General features: G+C 38.2%; 1 protein-coding gene across 5 annotated transcripts in view; it reads left to right on the top strand.

Moving 5' to 3' along the window:
• Positions 1-19,647, top strand: part of tsnare1 (T-SNARE Domain Containing 1) — a 291,014-nt gene that overhangs the window by 65,972 nt on the left and 205,395 nt on the right. For all 5 annotated transcript variants that reach the window (XR_012371599.1, XM_073872360.1, XM_073872362.1 and 2 more), the window contains exons 6-8: positions 15,250-15,340; positions 15,558-15,632; positions 17,897-17,953. Coding sequence is in view for 4 of the 5 variants with exons in the window: in XM_073872360.1 (XP_073728461.1) it covers positions 15,250-15,340; positions 15,558-15,632; positions 17,897-17,953 (223 nt within the window). In the remaining variant the exon portion in view is untranslated. The remainder of the gene's footprint in view (positions 1-15,249; positions 15,341-15,557; positions 15,633-17,896; positions 17,954-19,647) is intronic.

Here is a 19,647-nt window from a genome sequence, read left to right on the forward strand (position 1 = left end):
CCTCTTTTAAATCCGCTTAGAAAAGCGCTACGTTTTATTTTGTACCACCAAACTTGCCCGTACAACCACTCGTCCCAAATAGGAAAAACGTTGATGTGTTTGGTCACTTTTAACTTTATCTCTGATTGGTACCATTGAATGAATGGGGCTAAGCTAAATGCTATTGCAGTGTCGCAGCGCGCTCCAGCGCTTACGTGCACGCACACAGATGATAGAGGGATGTATCAACAATTCTTAGTTAAGGTAATAACATAGTTTAATATTAAAAATGAGTAGACTATTCCTTTAATTTTTGGCTTTTAAAATTACGTTTTTCTGAAAAATGGTACTTTCGCCCCTGCTCTCCCCTATATATAAAAACACACATTTACATTTAAAGAAACATTTACATGTGTATTAAATTATTTTTTTTAAAATATATTCTATATTATATATAACTAACAAAAATGATATTTAAATAAAACATTTCTAAAAATGTAAATGTGTATGTGTTTCTGTTTAAAGGAACAGTATGTAAGAAATTTATATAATTTAATCATAAAATGGCCCTGATATGTCACTTGACATTAAGAAATCATTTTCATTTCAAATACTTATATCACTGACAACAGTGGTCCGGCCAGGATGTTGTCATTTAAAAAGTGGAGTTGCAGCCCTCAACTGATGTTTATGTTGTCATTTTGTGTATTGGCCACCAGTTGTGTGATTGCAGTACCATCTTTGGCCACAAGTTTTGTGATTGCAATACCAGTTTTGGCCACAATCCTACATACTGTTCCTTTAAATATATATAATAATTACACACAAATATGATGCAAAAACTTTTATTTTGTATGCGATTAATTGCGATTAATCATTGCCCACCACTATTTCATATATTGTATAATACTGTATTAACCTCACAATTTAAGATTTTATTACGTGTGTAGGAGCGTGTATATCTTAGGTGAAATGCTACTGATTATCATTTCATTTAAGGTTGTTTTAACCCAGCTGCTGGGTTACTGTAACGCATGGTTGCATAACAACAACCCAACATTGGGTCATTTTTAACCCAGCATGGGGTTATCTTTAGCCCTGTCCAATATTTACCAATTATGGACTAAAAATAACCCGACCAGTGCTTTCAGAGTGCTGTAATAATGCTAAAAAATAATTAGCAAAATTTGAGATAAAATCATTCTCGTATTGCATGACACCCTACAGGACACTTCAAGTTTAGGGGTATACTCTTCTTTTTTTTTTTCAAACAAGTTTGATTTCTGATAATAGTGTGGTTTCAGATCAGATATTATATTTAGATATTCCAATACACGTATATCAGATCAGTGATTATCGTACTTGTAGAGGCAGGCACATTCATACTTTAAGTGGTACTGTTGCAGAAAAACAGGATGATGGTAATGTAATGATTCAGTAACACGATTTCAGCAGAAGACCGAGCGTGCGCATTATTAAGTGTCTGATCTTCTAACCAAATGCAAAGTTAACAGTGCATTATCAGAGCAATCAGAAAATGAACAGCTGATTAAAAGCGCCTTCCACCTCACCTCAAGCTTTCAAAGCAACACAAGTGCAATCGACTTGCAAACTCATCTGGCTAATTTAACATCTATTAAAAAAACCCACTTAATCAATGTTGTGTGAAATATATTATTCATAAAACCAATAGGCTAAATATACTTGAAAAATGCACTATAAAGCCATTAGCTAAATTAAGTTTTAATTTTAAAATGTTCCCCCATCCGCCAACACACACAAACACTAATTCAAGAGTCTCTTACTAAATTTGTCTGCTTTTCGTAATCTTGATTATAATACACAAACGTCGCCTTATCTGACAATGTCAGAATAGTGTCCATCATCGTGACTGATCCTGTATGCGTCATTACCCCAGGTTGAGATCAGTGCTTAATGGCACATTACGCTGGCATAATTGTTTTCTGCTCATTAGCCCTACATTTCCTCGGCTCAGCGGTCGAGTGATCTTGTGGACGGGCTGTATGTCGTTTGCTGGATGAGTACACAAGAATATTCATCAATGTCTTGAAGAGGAGACCTTTAGCTTTTAGATAGTTGGGTGATAACAGACAATTAGGCAGGTTTATTTAGTTTGAGATGTGCACTTTTGGGATGAAACCAGAAAATTGTAATGAGTACAGAGAGACGCTTACTAATTCACTGGTGTGGGCGATATTTTAACCCAATGCACAAGGCGCCAATGAACTAATACAACCAATGTATGTACATTTTCTAAAGATCATTTCAATAGTGATCCATCAAATGAATTATATCTAAAAACGACACTCTAAATCAGAGGTGGGCAAACTAAGGGGGCGTGCAAACCAAAGCTTTGAAAACGCCTGGCTAAAAAACGCCCGGCGGACAGCTTTAAGGGGCGTGCACACCGAAGCTTTTACACCCGCGGCCGTCGCATGTTGTCAATTCTTAACAATGGAAACTCAGCGTTTTTCAAAAAAGCCAGCAGCTAGCGGTTTTTTTCCATGCCGAAACCAATCCATGACAATGCCAAAAATGGTGAGATCCGTGAGAATGCAATGGAAAACTGTGCAAAAAATTACGTGACTATCCCACGGAAATTGGTGAGATCAGGTTGGTTAAAAATAACCCAGCAGAATTTAGGGGGCGTGCACACCAAAGCTTTTCCAATGAAAGCGCTGCGTTTTTCAAAAAAGCCAGCAGCTGTTTTTTTTTCTGAGCTGAAAGCCGGCACTGGCCGTCAAGAGTTAAAATTAAACTTTAAGTGAATAGCTCCACTTGTCAATGTCAGTTCTCACACAACCGTCCAATCACAGTGGAGGAGGCTGTCAGATATATTAAAATCACCGATATATATCAAATCTACACATCGCAATACACATATAGCAATGGTTTGCAATAACTAAATGATTATAATACTTAAAATAATATTTAAGTACTTAAGTAATACAAAGTGGTCAAAGTTTTAGGTTGATGCAGACTGGAGAGAATGGTGATAGAGAGAGAGTGATGCTTTCTTTTCACAGAAAGAATCTGAAATTCTTACGTTGTTATATAATTTTTTATATAACAGTTTTAAAATATATTATTATTAAAATTTATTTTGAATAAGTTGGTAGTACTTTTGCCTCACAGCAAGAAGGTCCCGGGTTCGAGACCCAGCTGGGTCAGGAGGTCTTTCTGTGTGGAGTTTATACGTTCTCCATGTGTCAGCGTGGGTTAAATATTCTGTCATCATTTACTCACCCTCATGTTGTTACAAACCTGTATTAATTTCCTTGTTCTGCTTAACCCCAAACAAAGGTATTTTGAGCAATGTTCGTAAACAAACCGTTTTTGAGCACCATTGACTTTCATAGTAGGTTTTTTTCTACTATGGAAGTCAATTGTGCTTCTGTTTCCTGCTTGTTTTTAAATATTTTCCTTTGTGTTCAGCAGGACTAAGATACTTATACAGGTTTATAACAACATCAGGGTGAGTAAATGATGATTTCATTTTTGGGTGAACAATCCCAAACTCCAGGAGTCTCATTTATAGGATCCTTATTAAAAAAGTCTATGTACGCACAAAAGCTAAAAATGGCATAAGCCAAAAAATATTAAGACTTAAGCAATGTTCACTTTATTAATCACAAATCACCTGCAAGTGTGCATACATGAATCATCCTGAGATTCCACCCTTTAAGCCCATTCTCCTGTCAAGTTTGTTTTTTATAGATCACAACCTTTGCGTGGGAACTGGCGTACGCAAGTTTCCAGACCCGTTTTGTACGTACGCACGCTTTATAAATGAAGTCCCTGGTACTCCGGTTTTCTCCCACAATCCATAAACATGCATGTTAGGTGAATTGGAGATGTCCAATTGGAGATTGCCCCTTACTTAACGTGTCTATTGATCAATGTTTAGCAAAGCTTAGCACAATACATTGAATCTGATTAGACCATGAGCATCGTGCAAAAAATAACCAAATAAGTTCTGTCCTATTTAAAACTTGACTCTTCTGTAGTTACATCGTGTACTAAGACCCATAGAAAATTAAAAGTTGCGATTTTCTAGGCAGATATGGCTAGGGACTATACTCTGATTCTGGCGTAATAATCAAGGACTTTGCTGCTGTAACATGGCTGCAGGAGGCGTAGTGGTATTACGCACTGCCCGAAAATAGTCCCCTGCCATAGAAAGTTACTAAGGGGACTATTTTCGGCTGCTGCGTAATATCATTGCGCCTCCTGCAGCCATGTTACAGCAGCAAAGTCCTTGATTATTACGCCAGAATGAGAGTATAGTTCCTAGCCATATCTGCCTAGAAAATCACAACTTTTAATTTTCCGTCAGTCTTAGTACACGATGTAACTACAAAAGTCAAGTTTTAAATATGAAACTCTTTGGTTGCTAATGGTCTAATATCAGATTCAATGGATTATGCTAAGCTATGCTAAAAGTGGTACCGCCAGATCCGAAGATCAGCTGAATGGTTTCAAAAACTGTACAAATCAAATGTTTAACTCTAGGGGAGCTGGAAAATGAGCATATTTTCAAAAAAAAGTGGAGTGTCCATTTAACCAGTTCTCGCCAATAATATAGCCATAGATGCGGGAAGGGCTATATTTATGTATTTAAGAATTTAAATAAATGTATTTTCTGTAAATATCTTTAGGAGATAAATAATTTAGCAAGCTATCACATAACACATTTTCTTCAATATTATGCAGCACCACAAAAACTTGTCCTAAAAGTTGGATTGTGACCATTTTGCTCTGTTTGTATATTATACTGTTTTTAAAAGTTATCAGTTATTTATAATATTAGACTAACTGAACATGAATTGTAAAATGAGAAAAGGAGAGCTAGCTTTGACTGGAGTTTATTATTTTATGAATGCCTTTGTGGTGCAGTATTATTCATGTAAAACGTATCACAATGTAGGACATATCCATATGACCTGAACTGACCTTTTTGTTAACACTAGAAAAATTGTGATCATAAATGTGGTTCTCACTTCAGTATTAACAATACCCCATATAACTAAAAGCAATAATGTAAGAGAAGAGGGTGGCTGAAATAACAACATTGTTGTTATAAAGCATGCCATATTTATTTATGGCAAATCAGTGGTGTGTGGTAGACTGAAATGAGGAGATATATATTTATATAGCTTTATTTGTAACTGCAAAGTACCAGTGTTTGACTTTTAGTATATATTATGTTAATCACTTTTTGGACCATTAGTCAATAAATCATCTTCATTGCAGGTGGATTGATAGTCGTAGATGTGTTTATAATTTAGCAGAGCTGCATGAAAATAAGGATAATTTACCGATTAGCCTTTAAAATATTCAGGATGATTTTTGGACTGTTAAAACAGTAAAAACTATGGAGGCACTGTCCAGCCCATCAACCCTGATAGTGACAGAATGGGCAACCGGCACTGGCATACAAACGTGTGTTAATTTGTAGTGTAAATAAAAGTTGTGTTCAGCTTATTCTCTGCATGCTTTGATTAAGATCAGCCAGCGAGCAAGCATGAGAAATAGCTAGCTATATTTATTTTCATCCGACTAATACATTTTTAATGTTGCTTTAAAAAAATATTACATTTGAGGCTATGGTTATGCTTAGGTGCAATACATTAATTTAATGCTGTGTACACCTCACTGCGTAGATGAAGAGCATCCTGTTTAACGTTTTATTTTTTGTGAACACATTTTTGTAACATTTACACAAAAGTGGGTTGTAAAGAAGTCAGAGAAATACTTGGGAAGGAGTTGTGAGATATGCAATAAAACACCTTATAAAAGAAAAGCAAGGTGTCCCTCGCACACAGCTGTCTAAAACCGAACACAGACTCACAACAGTGAATACCCACCAGACTCCACACACAGCATGACCTCAGTACATCACACTTTCTGGGAGAGAAATCGCTTTTGAGTCATTTTCCGCAAAGTCTGTCTGTGCAGACACAAGAAAAAAGACAATGCTAGACAGTGACTTGACCTCAGAGTTCTGCAGTCAGAGTTTAAAATTGAGCGTTGTGTATGGGTGTCGTGCTGCAGGTGTCACGTGTCTCAGCTGCCATGCGTTTTTCCGCAACCCTTTATTGTTATGTAACCTGTACAAAATTTTTTACAAGAAGGCACAAAAGTTGTCACTGGGGTGTACATTACGTTTTCAAAAAGTACACTTTTGTACCCAAAAGGTGCATATTGGTACCTCAAAGGTAAACATTGGTATATATATATAAATTTATCAATTCTGTGTAAATAAACCTAAAAAAATAAGGCTACACTCTTAGAAAGGATTTACACATCTTTGTGCGTTAAGCTTTTAACACATTATGTGTAATTTTAACACATTATGTGTCATTTTGTGTTGATTTTGTGTTAAAATATAACACAGGCTGTGTTAAAAGTAACACAAAATGTTGTGTTTGTTGTGTGTTGTCCCTGAAGCAACACCAATGTGTTGTTTTTAACACATTCGTTCTAAGAACCAGGGCTTTGAACCAGTTTTTTTTCCCAAGTGGTTCGTTCCGAACAGAAACAGTATTTTAACGTTTCTGGTTTTCGGTTCAACCCTAAAATTGACGTTCCTGAACCGGTTAGAACAAAAAAATTAAGTTCCCGAACTGGTTCATAACGTTCCATGTAGTCTACATAATTTTCCTTAAAGGGGATCGCACACTGGCCGCGCAGCTCAGGGCCACAAAGCGCCGCGCCGTTCTAAAAAAATCGAACACATTGTTTTCTATGAGTATACGCACACCGGCGCCGCGTATACACTTCCTGTGACTCAGGAAGTTGCTCAAATCCCTGTCGCACCACACAGCGCCATTCACATAGTTTAACATTAAATAACATCATATTTCCCCCAAATCATTAACAATTAACATTGGCTGCTAATGTATATTTTGCATTTTGAAGTAGATGCTATCTGATGAAGCTCGCGTTATTTAATGTGCACTTTCGGATTACGATACCTCCGAGTTGTCCTAGACACGAAGCGGTGCGACGCTGAGCTGCGCGGCTGGTGTGCGACCCCTTAAGTCTCTATCTTGTCATCAAACATTAAAAAGGCTACATTATGTAAGCGGCATAACTGTAAATATCACATGCCTACATTTGTTGAGTGCACTTAAACACGCGCACACACACACATACGGAGGACGAATGTCAAACGGCGCTTCGGGAAGAAGATGCAGCATAAACAGTCGAGTGACTTTACGTTGTTTTACGTTGTTTTTCAGTGCTTTATTCGTCAAATGTATTTTAATGGACTACAGTATGAGACACAGTAGCGCAACTCTCTCTCAAGTATACACATCAAGAGTTCTGATCTTTAAAGGATAATCTCATTTAATAGGAGTGGGTCAGGACACATTCAACCGCATGTGCGTTTGTGTGTAAAGAAAATTGCTCACTTTACCACATTTTTGCAGTTAAATTGTTTAAAATTACTTAAGTGTTAACATTTGCAAGCCTTTGAAACACGTGCAAATAATGAACTTTCACCCTATTTAAATTTGCGTATTAATCCGCGAATTGCATACGAGGCAAACCATGGGTCATGATCTGTACAGATCACGGATCAACTGCGATCCATTACACCACTAATTAGTAATAAAAAATTAGATACTTGGTAGCTTACAATATTTACCTCTTATGATTGAGCATTAGAGACTTGGGCTTGAGTAGGCTACTTGCTGGTGGCAAGCTTCTCATTTCTCAGATGAATCAATGACGACCGGAAGTGAACTTCATCGAGGCATATTGGACAGAAATCTTATCAAAGAACGAAAAAAAAACATTTTTGTTCCGGAACATATATTATTTTTTTAATTTCTGGTTTCGTTTCTGTTCCTTGCAAAACATCAAAGTGTCTGGTTTTGTTCCGTGAACCGGTTCAAAGCCTTGGTACTAACCAAAAGCACTACATATAATTTAATACGTTTTTTTATTTTTATTTTAAATTTTATGTTTCATTAATTTTCTTTGGGGGTGCTCAAACGGCAAAATGGGGGACCACCATACACAAGGGGGCACGCACACCGAAAAAATTTGAACTACTTTCTTAGAGGTAAATTGTGGTACATTAAAGGTACATCTCTGTACCAAAATGGTACATATTAGGACGTTTTCAAAAGGTAGCGACAACTTTCGTATCTTATTTTCTGAGGGTGTATCTATCCAACTGTCCAAGGTACTACAAAGCTTACTTTTCCTTTTTTATTTGAAGAGTTTGGCTCCAAAACGCGATAAACGTCATTTTAAAAAAAATGAACGCCAAAATCAGTATTATATCTGGTCACTAAAATTCGCTATTCGCCGTGGTATTCTGTCATCTTTTCTCCCTTTTTTTCCAAACCGTGACAAACCCCAGTTCTCCTCCTCTGCAGAATGCAATAAATCTGCTAAACCATTAACAGCGCACCATTCACGCATTGTAAACAATATTGGTGACACTTTGAATACACACGGAATCCTAGTTTTCCTCATCTACTTTGTACTTCGTGATCAACAAACAAACAAAAACAAAATAATACTTTTGATGGCATTGATCAACCTGTGCTGGTTTTCTGTGGCAGCGAAGAAATGTAAGCCATCAAAATCTAATAATTTATGTGAGAGGCACTCGGGCTAAGGAAAATGCCGGCTGTTGCTTGTTCTCCCGACAGCATCAAGCTTCTGTCATGCTAACACATTGACCCCAGAGGATCTTATTAAAACCTTTCCATTATTTTACTCGAAGTCAACAAAAATCGAGCAGGACCAAAACATTTTACAGCTGATCGCTGCAAAAAAAGTTCAGTGACGACATCCCAAAGGATGACAGCAGCAATGACAGTGTTCTTAATATGACAAAGTAAGTGTTTTGATTAATACCATTAATGTTTTTTTTTTAAATCAGTGTATATCACTAGTCAACTAAATGAATATAACATGGCAAAGATGAATGCACATTTATATATTGATTCAATAGATTTATAGCATTTTTTGAAAAAAATGTCATGGATTTATTGCATTTTGCAGAAAAAATATCAGTTTTTATAATAAATCTTTTTTAATTTTTAATGTTATTATAACCTAAAGCTGCTATGTGAAAGTTTGTAAGAGAAAATAGTGATTTTCATCTTGTCCCTTTTTTTCTCGTCAAAATGGATTTATTGCGTTATGAAACCAAACTCTTTTTTTTATTTGGACAAAACAAAGACTTGCATTTAAAAGAATAATAATGAATTATTTAAGTAAAACACAATTCTTTTTTGCTCTGGGTTAAGCTGATTGTTAGTAAAAAAGATTTACGATTTTGTATAAATATTTAATACATTTAAAATATCGCCTTTTAGGACAACCTACATATATGCTGCTATGAACCCTTATTGAGGTCAGTTTTTGAAAGTGGACTCCTGATTTACAGCTTTTGTGTCGGAGATGAACCTGATGAAATCATCACTGTGATCCGAATTTTGACTGATTCAGCATGTGCTCTGCCCTGACCTCTGCATCCTCCACATCATCTCCAATAGCAACCGCCTCGGCTGTACCAGTAACAGAATCTTTGTCCAGCCCTCACGGGGCTTTCATCAGGCTCAAGATGACCACAGCCAGTCAAAGCGGAGAAAGATTCAGCATTAGCTCTGGGACCGAGGAACACAAAACGCGCTAAATCCAGAGCATGACTAACCAGGGTCTGGGGAAATAAACTGCTGGGTTTTGAATATGTGGGATGAGCAATACTCTGGCTGGTTGACCCTTGAGATTGTGTAGGCCATGCTCAGCTTTATATGTTGCTGTTGAGGGAACACAGGAATGCTTAATTGAAGGCGTATTGAAAGTGTGCAGTGGCTCATAAGACACACTATAATGAGGCTGAGTCATAAAGTGCCATATGAGTTTAAAAAAGGTCTCTATTTGTATTATCGCTCTGACTAAACCCTGGCATTATGGCTATGTTATAAAATGATTTACAGCAGTTAGACTTTTGATTTAGCCGAGGCACAAAATCCTGCACTTCCTGTTTTTTGTTCTCTACCCATTAATTTCCACTTTCAACACGTTCCTGCACCACTTAAATCTGTTAAAACACAGTGAAGTAAATATGCTACAGCGTGACCTTGTTCTTTTGTTTGGTTTGAGTCAACCTCTGTTCATTGCCTCAATATCCGTCAGATCCTGCTGAATTTCATTGAGAACATTTATATTAGATTATCTCAGGCCCGAGGTTAACCGGCACTAATGTGACACTGGTGGTGGGATAACACGGATGCAAATGGTACCAAGTCGACCTCTGTGTCTGTTTCAGATGGTGTTGTGTTGGTGCATGCGATGCTTGTGATTTCCAAACCGCCTCCTCCTTATTGCTTAGAAGAACGGCTGCCACAGAGACGATAGCGAGTTTACAGCGAAAAGAAGACCTGTCTTGGGCAGATTTATCAGCTATTAAATCACAGCTCCTGAAAGTGACCCTCGCTACATTCAACTGGATGCCATCAAATATGTCCTAAAACCCAATGCCAACCCATTTAACAACGCCAGGAGAGAATAAAGAAGAAAAAGACGATTGTGATCAGAAGTTTACATTTTGACTCTTGTACTTAGCTTGGAGGCTTTTTTAAAACATCAACAACAACAAAATAAAAACCCAATTCTTTCCAACCAGCAACATTAAGCCTGTGCGTGCAGAACTGTATAGAAGTAAGTCATTTCTCATGTTCAGACCTGATCACGTTAAAAAAAATCCTGCAAGCTTCATGGTTCAGCTGGTTACTTCCATTCTCCTTTTCTCTGCCGTGTAATTAGAGCGTTCGCTGTGGACCTCTTCCTCTTTTGTGCACGCTGCTCCCCCCGCTATTGTTATGGGTGCTTTTCTGCTCCGCTGGTCTCGTTTCTGTCTAGTGGACTCAGAGCGACAGTGACATGCCTCCACCCGTGCCGAAATGTTTCTTCCCGACGTAGCTTCTTCCCTCGCTTTTCAAATCAATATTTGAGTGGGTGGTGGGCTCTGTGCTCAGTACCGTATATCTCTGGGGAACAGAAGACACTCTGACCGGCGGTCCCGGTTCGGGTTTTCAAGGCAGGGATCAGTCGACGCGCGGCACAGACACTAAATCAATGGCCTTATCCAAACCCCTCGCTCCGCCTGAGGAGAAAACCGCATTTCTATCAGGAGATTATATTTGTTCAGCAGCTTCTGACCCCCTGGCCCTTTTTTCTCTCCATCTACCACCCGGCTCACTACTGCAAATAACACAGACAAGCTGAAGATTTCAGTGTCTCTAATGCACTCGCTTTCTTTCTCTTTTCCTCACTTCCTTTCCTTTATCTTTTGGCCAAACTTTTGACACCCTGATTTAGGAGCTATGTTAGGGTCAGCGGGTATTTAGGGCTTAGCACAGATCTCTGTGGATCTGTGGGCCATCCTATGAGGACATTTTGGAATATAATAACTTAAAAAAAGTAAGGCTGCAAGATATATCGAAATTAGTCAAATATTGTGCATGTTTGTGCATGTGTTCGACCTTTTTTTGCCTTCAGAACTGCCTTAATTCTACATGGCATTGATTCAAAAAAGTGCTAAAACCATTTTTTAGAAATGTTGGCCCATATTGATAGGATAGCATCTTGCAGTTGTTGGAGATTTGTGGGATGCACATCCAGGGCACGAAGCTCCAGTTCCATCACATCCCAAAGATGCTCTATTGGGTTGAGATCTGGTGACTGTGGGGGCCATTTTAGTACAGTGAACTCATTGTCATGTTCAAGAAACCAGTTTGAAATGATTCGAGCTTTGTGACATGGTGCATTATCCTGCTGGAAGTAGCCATCAGAGGATGGGTACATGGTGGTCATAAAGGGATGGACATGGTCAGAAACAATGCTCAGGTAGGCCGTGGCATTTAAACAATGCCCATTTGGCACTAAGGGGCCTAAAGTGTGCAAAGAAAACATCCCCCACACCATTACACCACCACCACCACCAGCCTGCACAGTGGTAACAAGGCATGATGGATCCATGTTCTTATTCTTTACGCCTAATTCTGATTCTACCATCTGAATGTCTCAACAGAAATCGAGACTCATCAGACCAGGCAAAATTTTTCCAGTCTACGACTGTCCAATTTTGGTGAGCTCATGCAAATTGTAGCCTTTTTTCCCCCCTATTTGTAGTGGAGATGAGTGGTACCCGGTGGGGTCTTCTGCTGTTGTAGCCCATCCGCCTCAAGGTTGTGCTTGTTGTGGCTTCACAAATGCTTTGCTGCATACCTCGGTTGTAATGAGCTCTTCTATCAGCTTGAATCAGTCGGCCCATTCTCCTCTGACCTCTAGCATCAACAAGGCATTTTTGCCCACAGGACTGCAACATATGGGATGTTTTTCCCTTTTCACCATTCTTTGTAAACCCTAGAAATGGTTGTGAGTGAAAATCCCAGTAACTGATCAGATTGTGAAATACTCCGGCCCGCCTGGCACCAACAACCATGCCACGCTCAAAATTGCTTAAATTATCTTTCTTTCCCATTCTGACATTCAGTTTGGAGTTCAGGAGATTGTCTTTACCAGGACCACACCTCTAAATGCATTGAAGCAACTGCCATGTGATTGGTTGATTAGATAATTGCATTAATGAGAAATTAAACAGGTGTTCCTAATAATCCTTTAGGTGAGTGTATATTGCAGTGATTTGCAATAACGATTTTAATTCTTTAATACGTTATCTATAGTCAAAGTTTCAGGTTGATGCTGATAGTATAGACCGTTTCAGCAGTAACAACATAAACAAGCGGGTGTCGTGCCAGACTTTGTGCAAAATCGAAAAAGACAACTACAGACATAGGTGCCGAATGGTTTTGGCTAGAAGGGATACAGCAAATGCCAAAATCTTGTTGGGTTTAGGCTTAGGTTTGGGGGTAGGATTAGGATAAAAACAATGTTTATCCGTTTGCTGTATCCAGGGTGCGATTTGTGAAAAAAACAGAGGGGGGGATGTTTTCATAGGCGTCGATTTCGGCGACGGTGGGTACCCACCATATTTCGTCATGAGTCATTTTGTACCCACCACTAGTTTTAACTTTTTTGATTGTTTTCAGTGGTTATGAAGAGCAATATGAGAGACAAATTTGGTAATTATTGTCCGACCTAAACAAAAATCCATTATAATATTATTATTTTTTTAAATATTTTTCTAATTTAAATATTTCTAATATTCAGAAATGCGCTCTCCGCTCACGAGCTCTGATCGGAACAAACCCGAACCTCACTGTCTGCTGAACTTGCGCAGAAACATAAAAATATAACCAGCTTTTCAAAATAGTTTTAAAACTAAAGATTTATACTATTTTAGCACAAATTATGAGCTTATTGAAGATTTTTTATAATTCTTGACATAATGCGTCTCTGTCCACAGCACATTTTAAAACATTTTAATTCATAAAATAAATCATGAGAACATGAACTCATCACTGCATTTGCAGGAATTGTAAAATCTTTTTTCTTATTAACTCATGAAGCAGCCTAACGCAATATTTTTACTGTAATAGCTTTTTTCCCCACACATATGAACTGTGATTATGCACAACGAAAAAACACGCAATAATTAAATCTTGAATGGCAAAACTATATGGCACAATGTAGTGTCAACTTAAACATAAATATGAACAATGTATTGATTGCAAAGTTAAACCATTACAGTAGAAACCGTTTTAATGCTGCTTTTAAAGTAATAACATTAACTTTACACCGCGATGCTTTACAGTGATTTGCAGTGAAATTATAGAAAAGTCAGATGCATTATGTGTTAGTCACTTAGCCTCATTTGCGCAAACTGGACGCGCCCGCGCCTCGCTAAACGCCTCATCGGCATTTATCATGTGTGTAACTTCTGCCATTCTCAATGGTGTGACTGGGACACTAACTCTGCTTGTCATCATAAACAGATAATCAGATTGTGATCTTTATTCCCGCTTTATTAATATGCGGCTGAATATGCTGCATTTCATCTTTCCGACACACAGCTCCATAACCATCTCGCAAGTGTTGATAGGCTATTACTCGTGAGATGTAACCTGGTCTGTAACCAATCAGATAGCGCCGTGGGCGGGACATTGATCAAGTCTTCAGAGTGGTGAATACAGAGATGCTGCGCGGCAGCTGTATCAGAGCCAGCCAAAGTAGCGCATTTTAAAACAAAATTGACTTTAATCAAACCACGGATCCGTGATAAGTTTTGTGATCCGTCTCGCCACTAGTGTAGTAGCACTGATCATTTTGAGAGGGGGATAAATTTATCCCCACCGGGGATAAAAATAATTAAGCAGAGGCAGGGATACATTGACCAGAAAGGGGGAAATCCCACGCATCCCCCCCGGCAAATCGCACCCTGGCTGTATCCCTTCTAGCCTCAACCTCGCCATTCCAAGGAAAAACATCAGATATGCTCAATAAATTTAAATCAAAACGCTTTTGAAATTCAGGGGATCTCTTATTGGTGGATCTTACAAGTTGAAATAAGCTGAATAATGGGCACTTCACATTTTGAGTCTAAAACCGTACATAAGATGCAACTGCGCCTCTATCCTCCTTCTTTCCAAAGCACTTGGGCGCTCCCGTAGCCTCTGCCGTTGCTAAGCAACCTAATCAATGTGTGAAGTTGTGCTAGGCACCCCCCAGCAGAAAAAGAAATCAGCGCCTAGGACTGTAGATTTGAATTATTTAGTTGTGACAAAAATGACCAGGGGTCCACAAAAGACAAGCCTCAGAAGCCCAGCCGGAAGCTGACCCATGGTGCCATTCGTCCTATTTGGCCAATAATAAATATTGCCCTCTAACCTGAATGATATAGTCTGGATTTAATCTGTTCTGCTGATGCATGAAGAACAGTAAATTAAGTGTATTCCCTTTCCTTGTGCAGTGCTACCTTTCCTACATTTGATTTGCTGTCTCGATACACAACGTCTAATCCGTTGCTTTTCCTCTGAGGCACCAGATTGACTCCTGCCTGGAGCCCAAAGCCTGCCTGACATCAGTTGAGCTCTGCAGCCGGGACACACAGTCCATCACTGCACAAAGCTGTTCCTCTGTCACACAGTCATTAATATTGATTTACTTAATTGGTTGAGCCTAATCCCTTCAATAAGACTGTAAACCTAACCCGGCTTGAGGAGCGGTGCACCTTGGGATAGTTTTGAATCGTCATGCAGTAAAGCATGAATACCTAATTATTTAAAAAAAAACTATTTTTCTTATTTCTTACAGACATTCAACACAACAACAAACCAATAAAGTCATCACAAGCACAAGTCAACTTGTTAAACAACTTAGTGACATCATCAGCGGATCTTCACGGGTAAATGCCATTTCTGTGTACTTTGACCTTTCTAACAGTACGTCTCTCATTTTTCTTTGTGTTCTGCTAAAATGGTTATTTTATATATGGGTATCAATCTATTTATAACTGTCAGTTATATGACAATCCAATAGGTTTGGAATAATGTGTATTGGCAGGTGAAATATGTCATGTTGACGGAGTTGTTAAAATTGTGATGTGTTCATTTTTTCAACAGCAAGACAGGCTTCGTCTGACGAGACTCAAAAACGAGCTGTCAGATTCTGTGCAGCGATATGGAGACCTGCAGAAGGTATACATGCAATTCTTTCTTGTCCACACAATAACAGATGCTTACCTCTGTCAGAGTCTCCACAATAGATATCTGCAGATGCAGTAACAGCCACTAAAGTCTATTTTCAGTGAATACAAAATAGAATCTGTTTGCATTGTAAGTGTCAGGTGAGAAAAAGGAGATGCTTAACCTTCAAAATATGTAAACTGTCAACCTAAAGACTGTAGGAGTTATTTTTGCCCATCATTTTATATCAGGTTTGCAAGCCCTGTTTCAAAACGTTATAATATATCTAAACAAGCATCACATAAACATCCATATGCCAAAAGATAATATTTTGTTTATATTTTGTTTTATGTAATAGGAATAGTTATTTAAACAATGCAGCTCAACACGTGAGACGCTGAAAAAAATCACATTTTTGCTCATTGAGTCTAGCTAATAAGTTAAAGGGGACATATCATGAAAATCTTACTTTTTCCATGTTTAAGTTGGGTTCTATTAACCTAGAACATGTAAAACAACAACCCCTCTTGAAGCTGAATACCTTATCTGGAAGGGCACGGAAAATGACGAATAACAAATTTATCCAAATAACAAAAAAATATTCGGCCAGACACAATCACGTGTTTGCTGGAACAGCGCTAAATCCCTTAAAGCACGAATAATATGTGTGTGAAGTGATGAGTGCAATCTATGAAATGACATGAATAACATTTTCTGCACGTCTCTTATTTAGAAATCCGAGCCTTTTTGCACTTAATAAAAAAAAATAAAAAACACTGCTAATATCAAACTTCTTTTAACCCAACTGTAAATATTGACCCTTTTCTTTCTTTTTTTTTTTTTTTTTTTTTTAATAAAAATATGAAAATGTAACATTTTTAAAGCAACATTTAAACTGAAGATTACTAAGATATGAATTGCAATTAATATACAATAATGTAAATAAATAACAATTAAAACATTTGAATTAAATGTTTCTAATTACCTCATTGTTTAAAATCATGTTGCTTGTTTTGAACTAATAGTCAAAACTGATTGTTAAATAATAGCACATACTGTTATTTGAAATTTTAAACGAATATCTGATTATTTATTTATTTAGACGAAGATTAATGAGAATGTTTTTAAAACATTTTTTTTATGTTCGCGCAAACGCTTTATGGACATAGATAATAATGAGCTCAGCAAGTTTGTTGTAGTGCTTATTATGCTTTCATGAATTCTTGTCAAAACAGATTTTTTTAACTATTTTATGTATATGTGTAAATATCTGTGCACTCACTAGCAAATCTGTGCGTTTTGGATCTGTCAGTCAGCGCGAGTCTTGGCGATCACAATAATTTTTTAACATAAACAATTCCCGAACTTTATGTTTGTTTCATTCTTTGCATTCATTTAATTATTCCATTATGTTGTTGAATATTAGGATAAAGGTTATTGAGCTTGAAAGAGCTTTCATCCCATTGGCACGGATTTACGATTAAACTGAAATTTCATTAGGACTGCCACTAGGGGGCGAACTCCGGCATTCGTGTCCGAATGTCGTGTAGAGTGGAAAGGTGGCTTCATTGATAAAATACATTGTCAAACAGACTGAATTAAAATAGCGCACTTCCATTTTAAATAATCGCTATTCTCGTGCTTCTGCATCAGTGATAGGACAGGTCACAACTTAAATCTTTCTTGGCTGTTTTAAAGGCGGAGTGCACAATGTTTGAAAATTGCTTTGGAAAAGGAGATGGGCCGACTACCAAAACACACTTATAGCCAATCAGCAGTAAGGAGCATATCTACTAACTGACATCCTTACCGGGTTGCATATGTGTGGGACGAGTCTTTTAAAAGAAGGTCCAGATTCTATTGGGGTAGGGGCGTGTTTGATTAGGGATTTCAAATTCAACATTGGCTTTCAAACATTGTGCACTCCGTCTTTAAGTTCAAAAGTTAAAAACTCAACAGGCCAAAAACATCCTTAAATAAAAAAGGAACCAAAAAAGACAACACACATATGTTTAAAACCAGCCACTTTTTATGATATGTTGATGTTGGATAATAACTTATCTAACATATCTAATAGTTAGCCAAACAATGAACATGGGATTTGTGATGCTATAAAAATAGATGTGGAACATCACAGTGTACTGGATTTAACCCACCCATGCAGGAATTATTTAAACCAGTGAAACAGACTACTCTGACATCCCTTCAGTTGAGCTGCTGTTACGTGTGCCTGCCTCTATTTGCATATTAATGTCATTTTTTCTCTTTTCTGACAGAAAATTGCAGATCGTTCAAGGGCCTTGCTTCCTGCAGCACAAAAGGACAGGAAGCAGGTGAGTGGCTTCAATATCTCAGAGTCCAGAGCGAGTCTACTTCTTCCTCTTTGTTCTTTCACAAGCTTTGTGCCGTCCCCGTGACAGTAACATAAAGAGTATGTGATTGCATGTGGAATGAAACTCTTTGATGCCTCTTTTCTTCTTCATTTGATTTTCTTGTGGGCCAGATATTAACTCTCACAGTATTCAGATTTTTATGTGTACATGAAGCGCTTAGATGCAAAACCCTATTCTTGTAAATAAACACTTTAAGCTCTTATGTTTAGGTTCAGTAGTTTAACTTTAAGGGCAATGAAAAGGTTATTAGTCAGTAATTTAAATGCTTTATTTTCACAAATCTCACTTTAGGCATTTCACCCGGTTGTTTTTCTGTGCACTTATGGTGCTTTTCCATTTAATAGTACGGCCTGGTATGGTTCAGTGCAGCTCACTTTTGGGGGGTTTTCCAGTGTGATCAGTACCTAGTACCTGATACTATTACTTTTTAGCACCACCTCGGTTGAGGTTCCAAGTGAGCCGTACTGATACTAAAACATATCGTGTGACACTGCATATCACTGAATCGTCACTGCCAAAGAGACATTGCCAAATGCAATATTAGTTTGCCCTCATGCGTCGTCAAGCAAACCAAGTGATGTCGTCATTCGTTGCATAATCACTTTGTTGTACAAGTTCCCAAACTTTAGCGGTGACTAGTGTTGGCTCCTCATGCCCCATTTTGAGATCGTCCTATCGGCAGTCTGTGAGATCGCCAATACACGATAGTATCGGGGGGTGGGCAGTGGTTTACTCATTTATTTATTTGTTCATTTTTTACTCATTTATGACAATTCACTTGATTGATGGACAAAAAAGAAGCAAAGGCAATACTGTCATGACCGCAACCACCTTAAAACTGATGCCATTAATCCGAGCGCGTAAAAGCCCAGTCGTTCTAAAATTTCCTCTGTGTCAGTGAGCGGGAACAACACACTCGCTGGATATAACCCTCTGCGCACTAATGTGGCATTCAGACGTGGAAGAGGTGGCAAGCGCGAGTGATTTACATGTTAAGTCAATGCAAAGACATGAATAGGCATCCTGTGGCGCGGAAGGGGCGGTGCGGAGGACGTGGAACGCGCAAAGTGAACGTTGTTGGGGGAAACTCGCAAGTTTAAAAATTTGAACTTTGACAGATATTCGCGCCACGGTAACCAATAAAGAGCCTGCTCTAGTAGCCACGTGATTACAGGGAGCGAGAGGCGTCGCAAAAGCCCCTCCCATGACGCAAATTTCCCTGTAAATGTTTTGAATGACTTGAAATTTATGCGCAGATTTCATGCGCAAATGAAGCGAGTAAACTCAAAATGTTCAAGTGTCCAACTTCGCGTGAATAACGCGTTTTTGCCGCCTCTACTGCGGCTGGTGTGAACGCCACATAACAACCTCTCTAGTACAAGGAAATGTCAGAGCCGCGCGTATTAAAAGCTCATGTTTGAATGTGCGTATTACAAGCTTTGAATCATGCGCTTTACAGGAGTCCATGCCGCGTGCATTCAGGTCCGAGCAAGAGTCCAAGATGCGCAAATTAAGTCCCGGTGCATGCGAGAAGGAATCTGCACACATTACAAGGATTTGATGTGAATGTATTTAATATGTAATTTGGTCAGTTCATTATCTCATTTTTGAAGGAAGTGGTCTTTATATATAAT

This window comes from Misgurnus anguillicaudatus, chromosome 10, assembly GCF_027580225.2.
Source record: "Misgurnus anguillicaudatus chromosome 10, ASM2758022v2, whole genome shotgun sequence".
NCBI classification, from domain to species: Eukaryota; Metazoa; Chordata; class Actinopteri; order Cypriniformes; family Cobitidae; genus Misgurnus; species Misgurnus anguillicaudatus.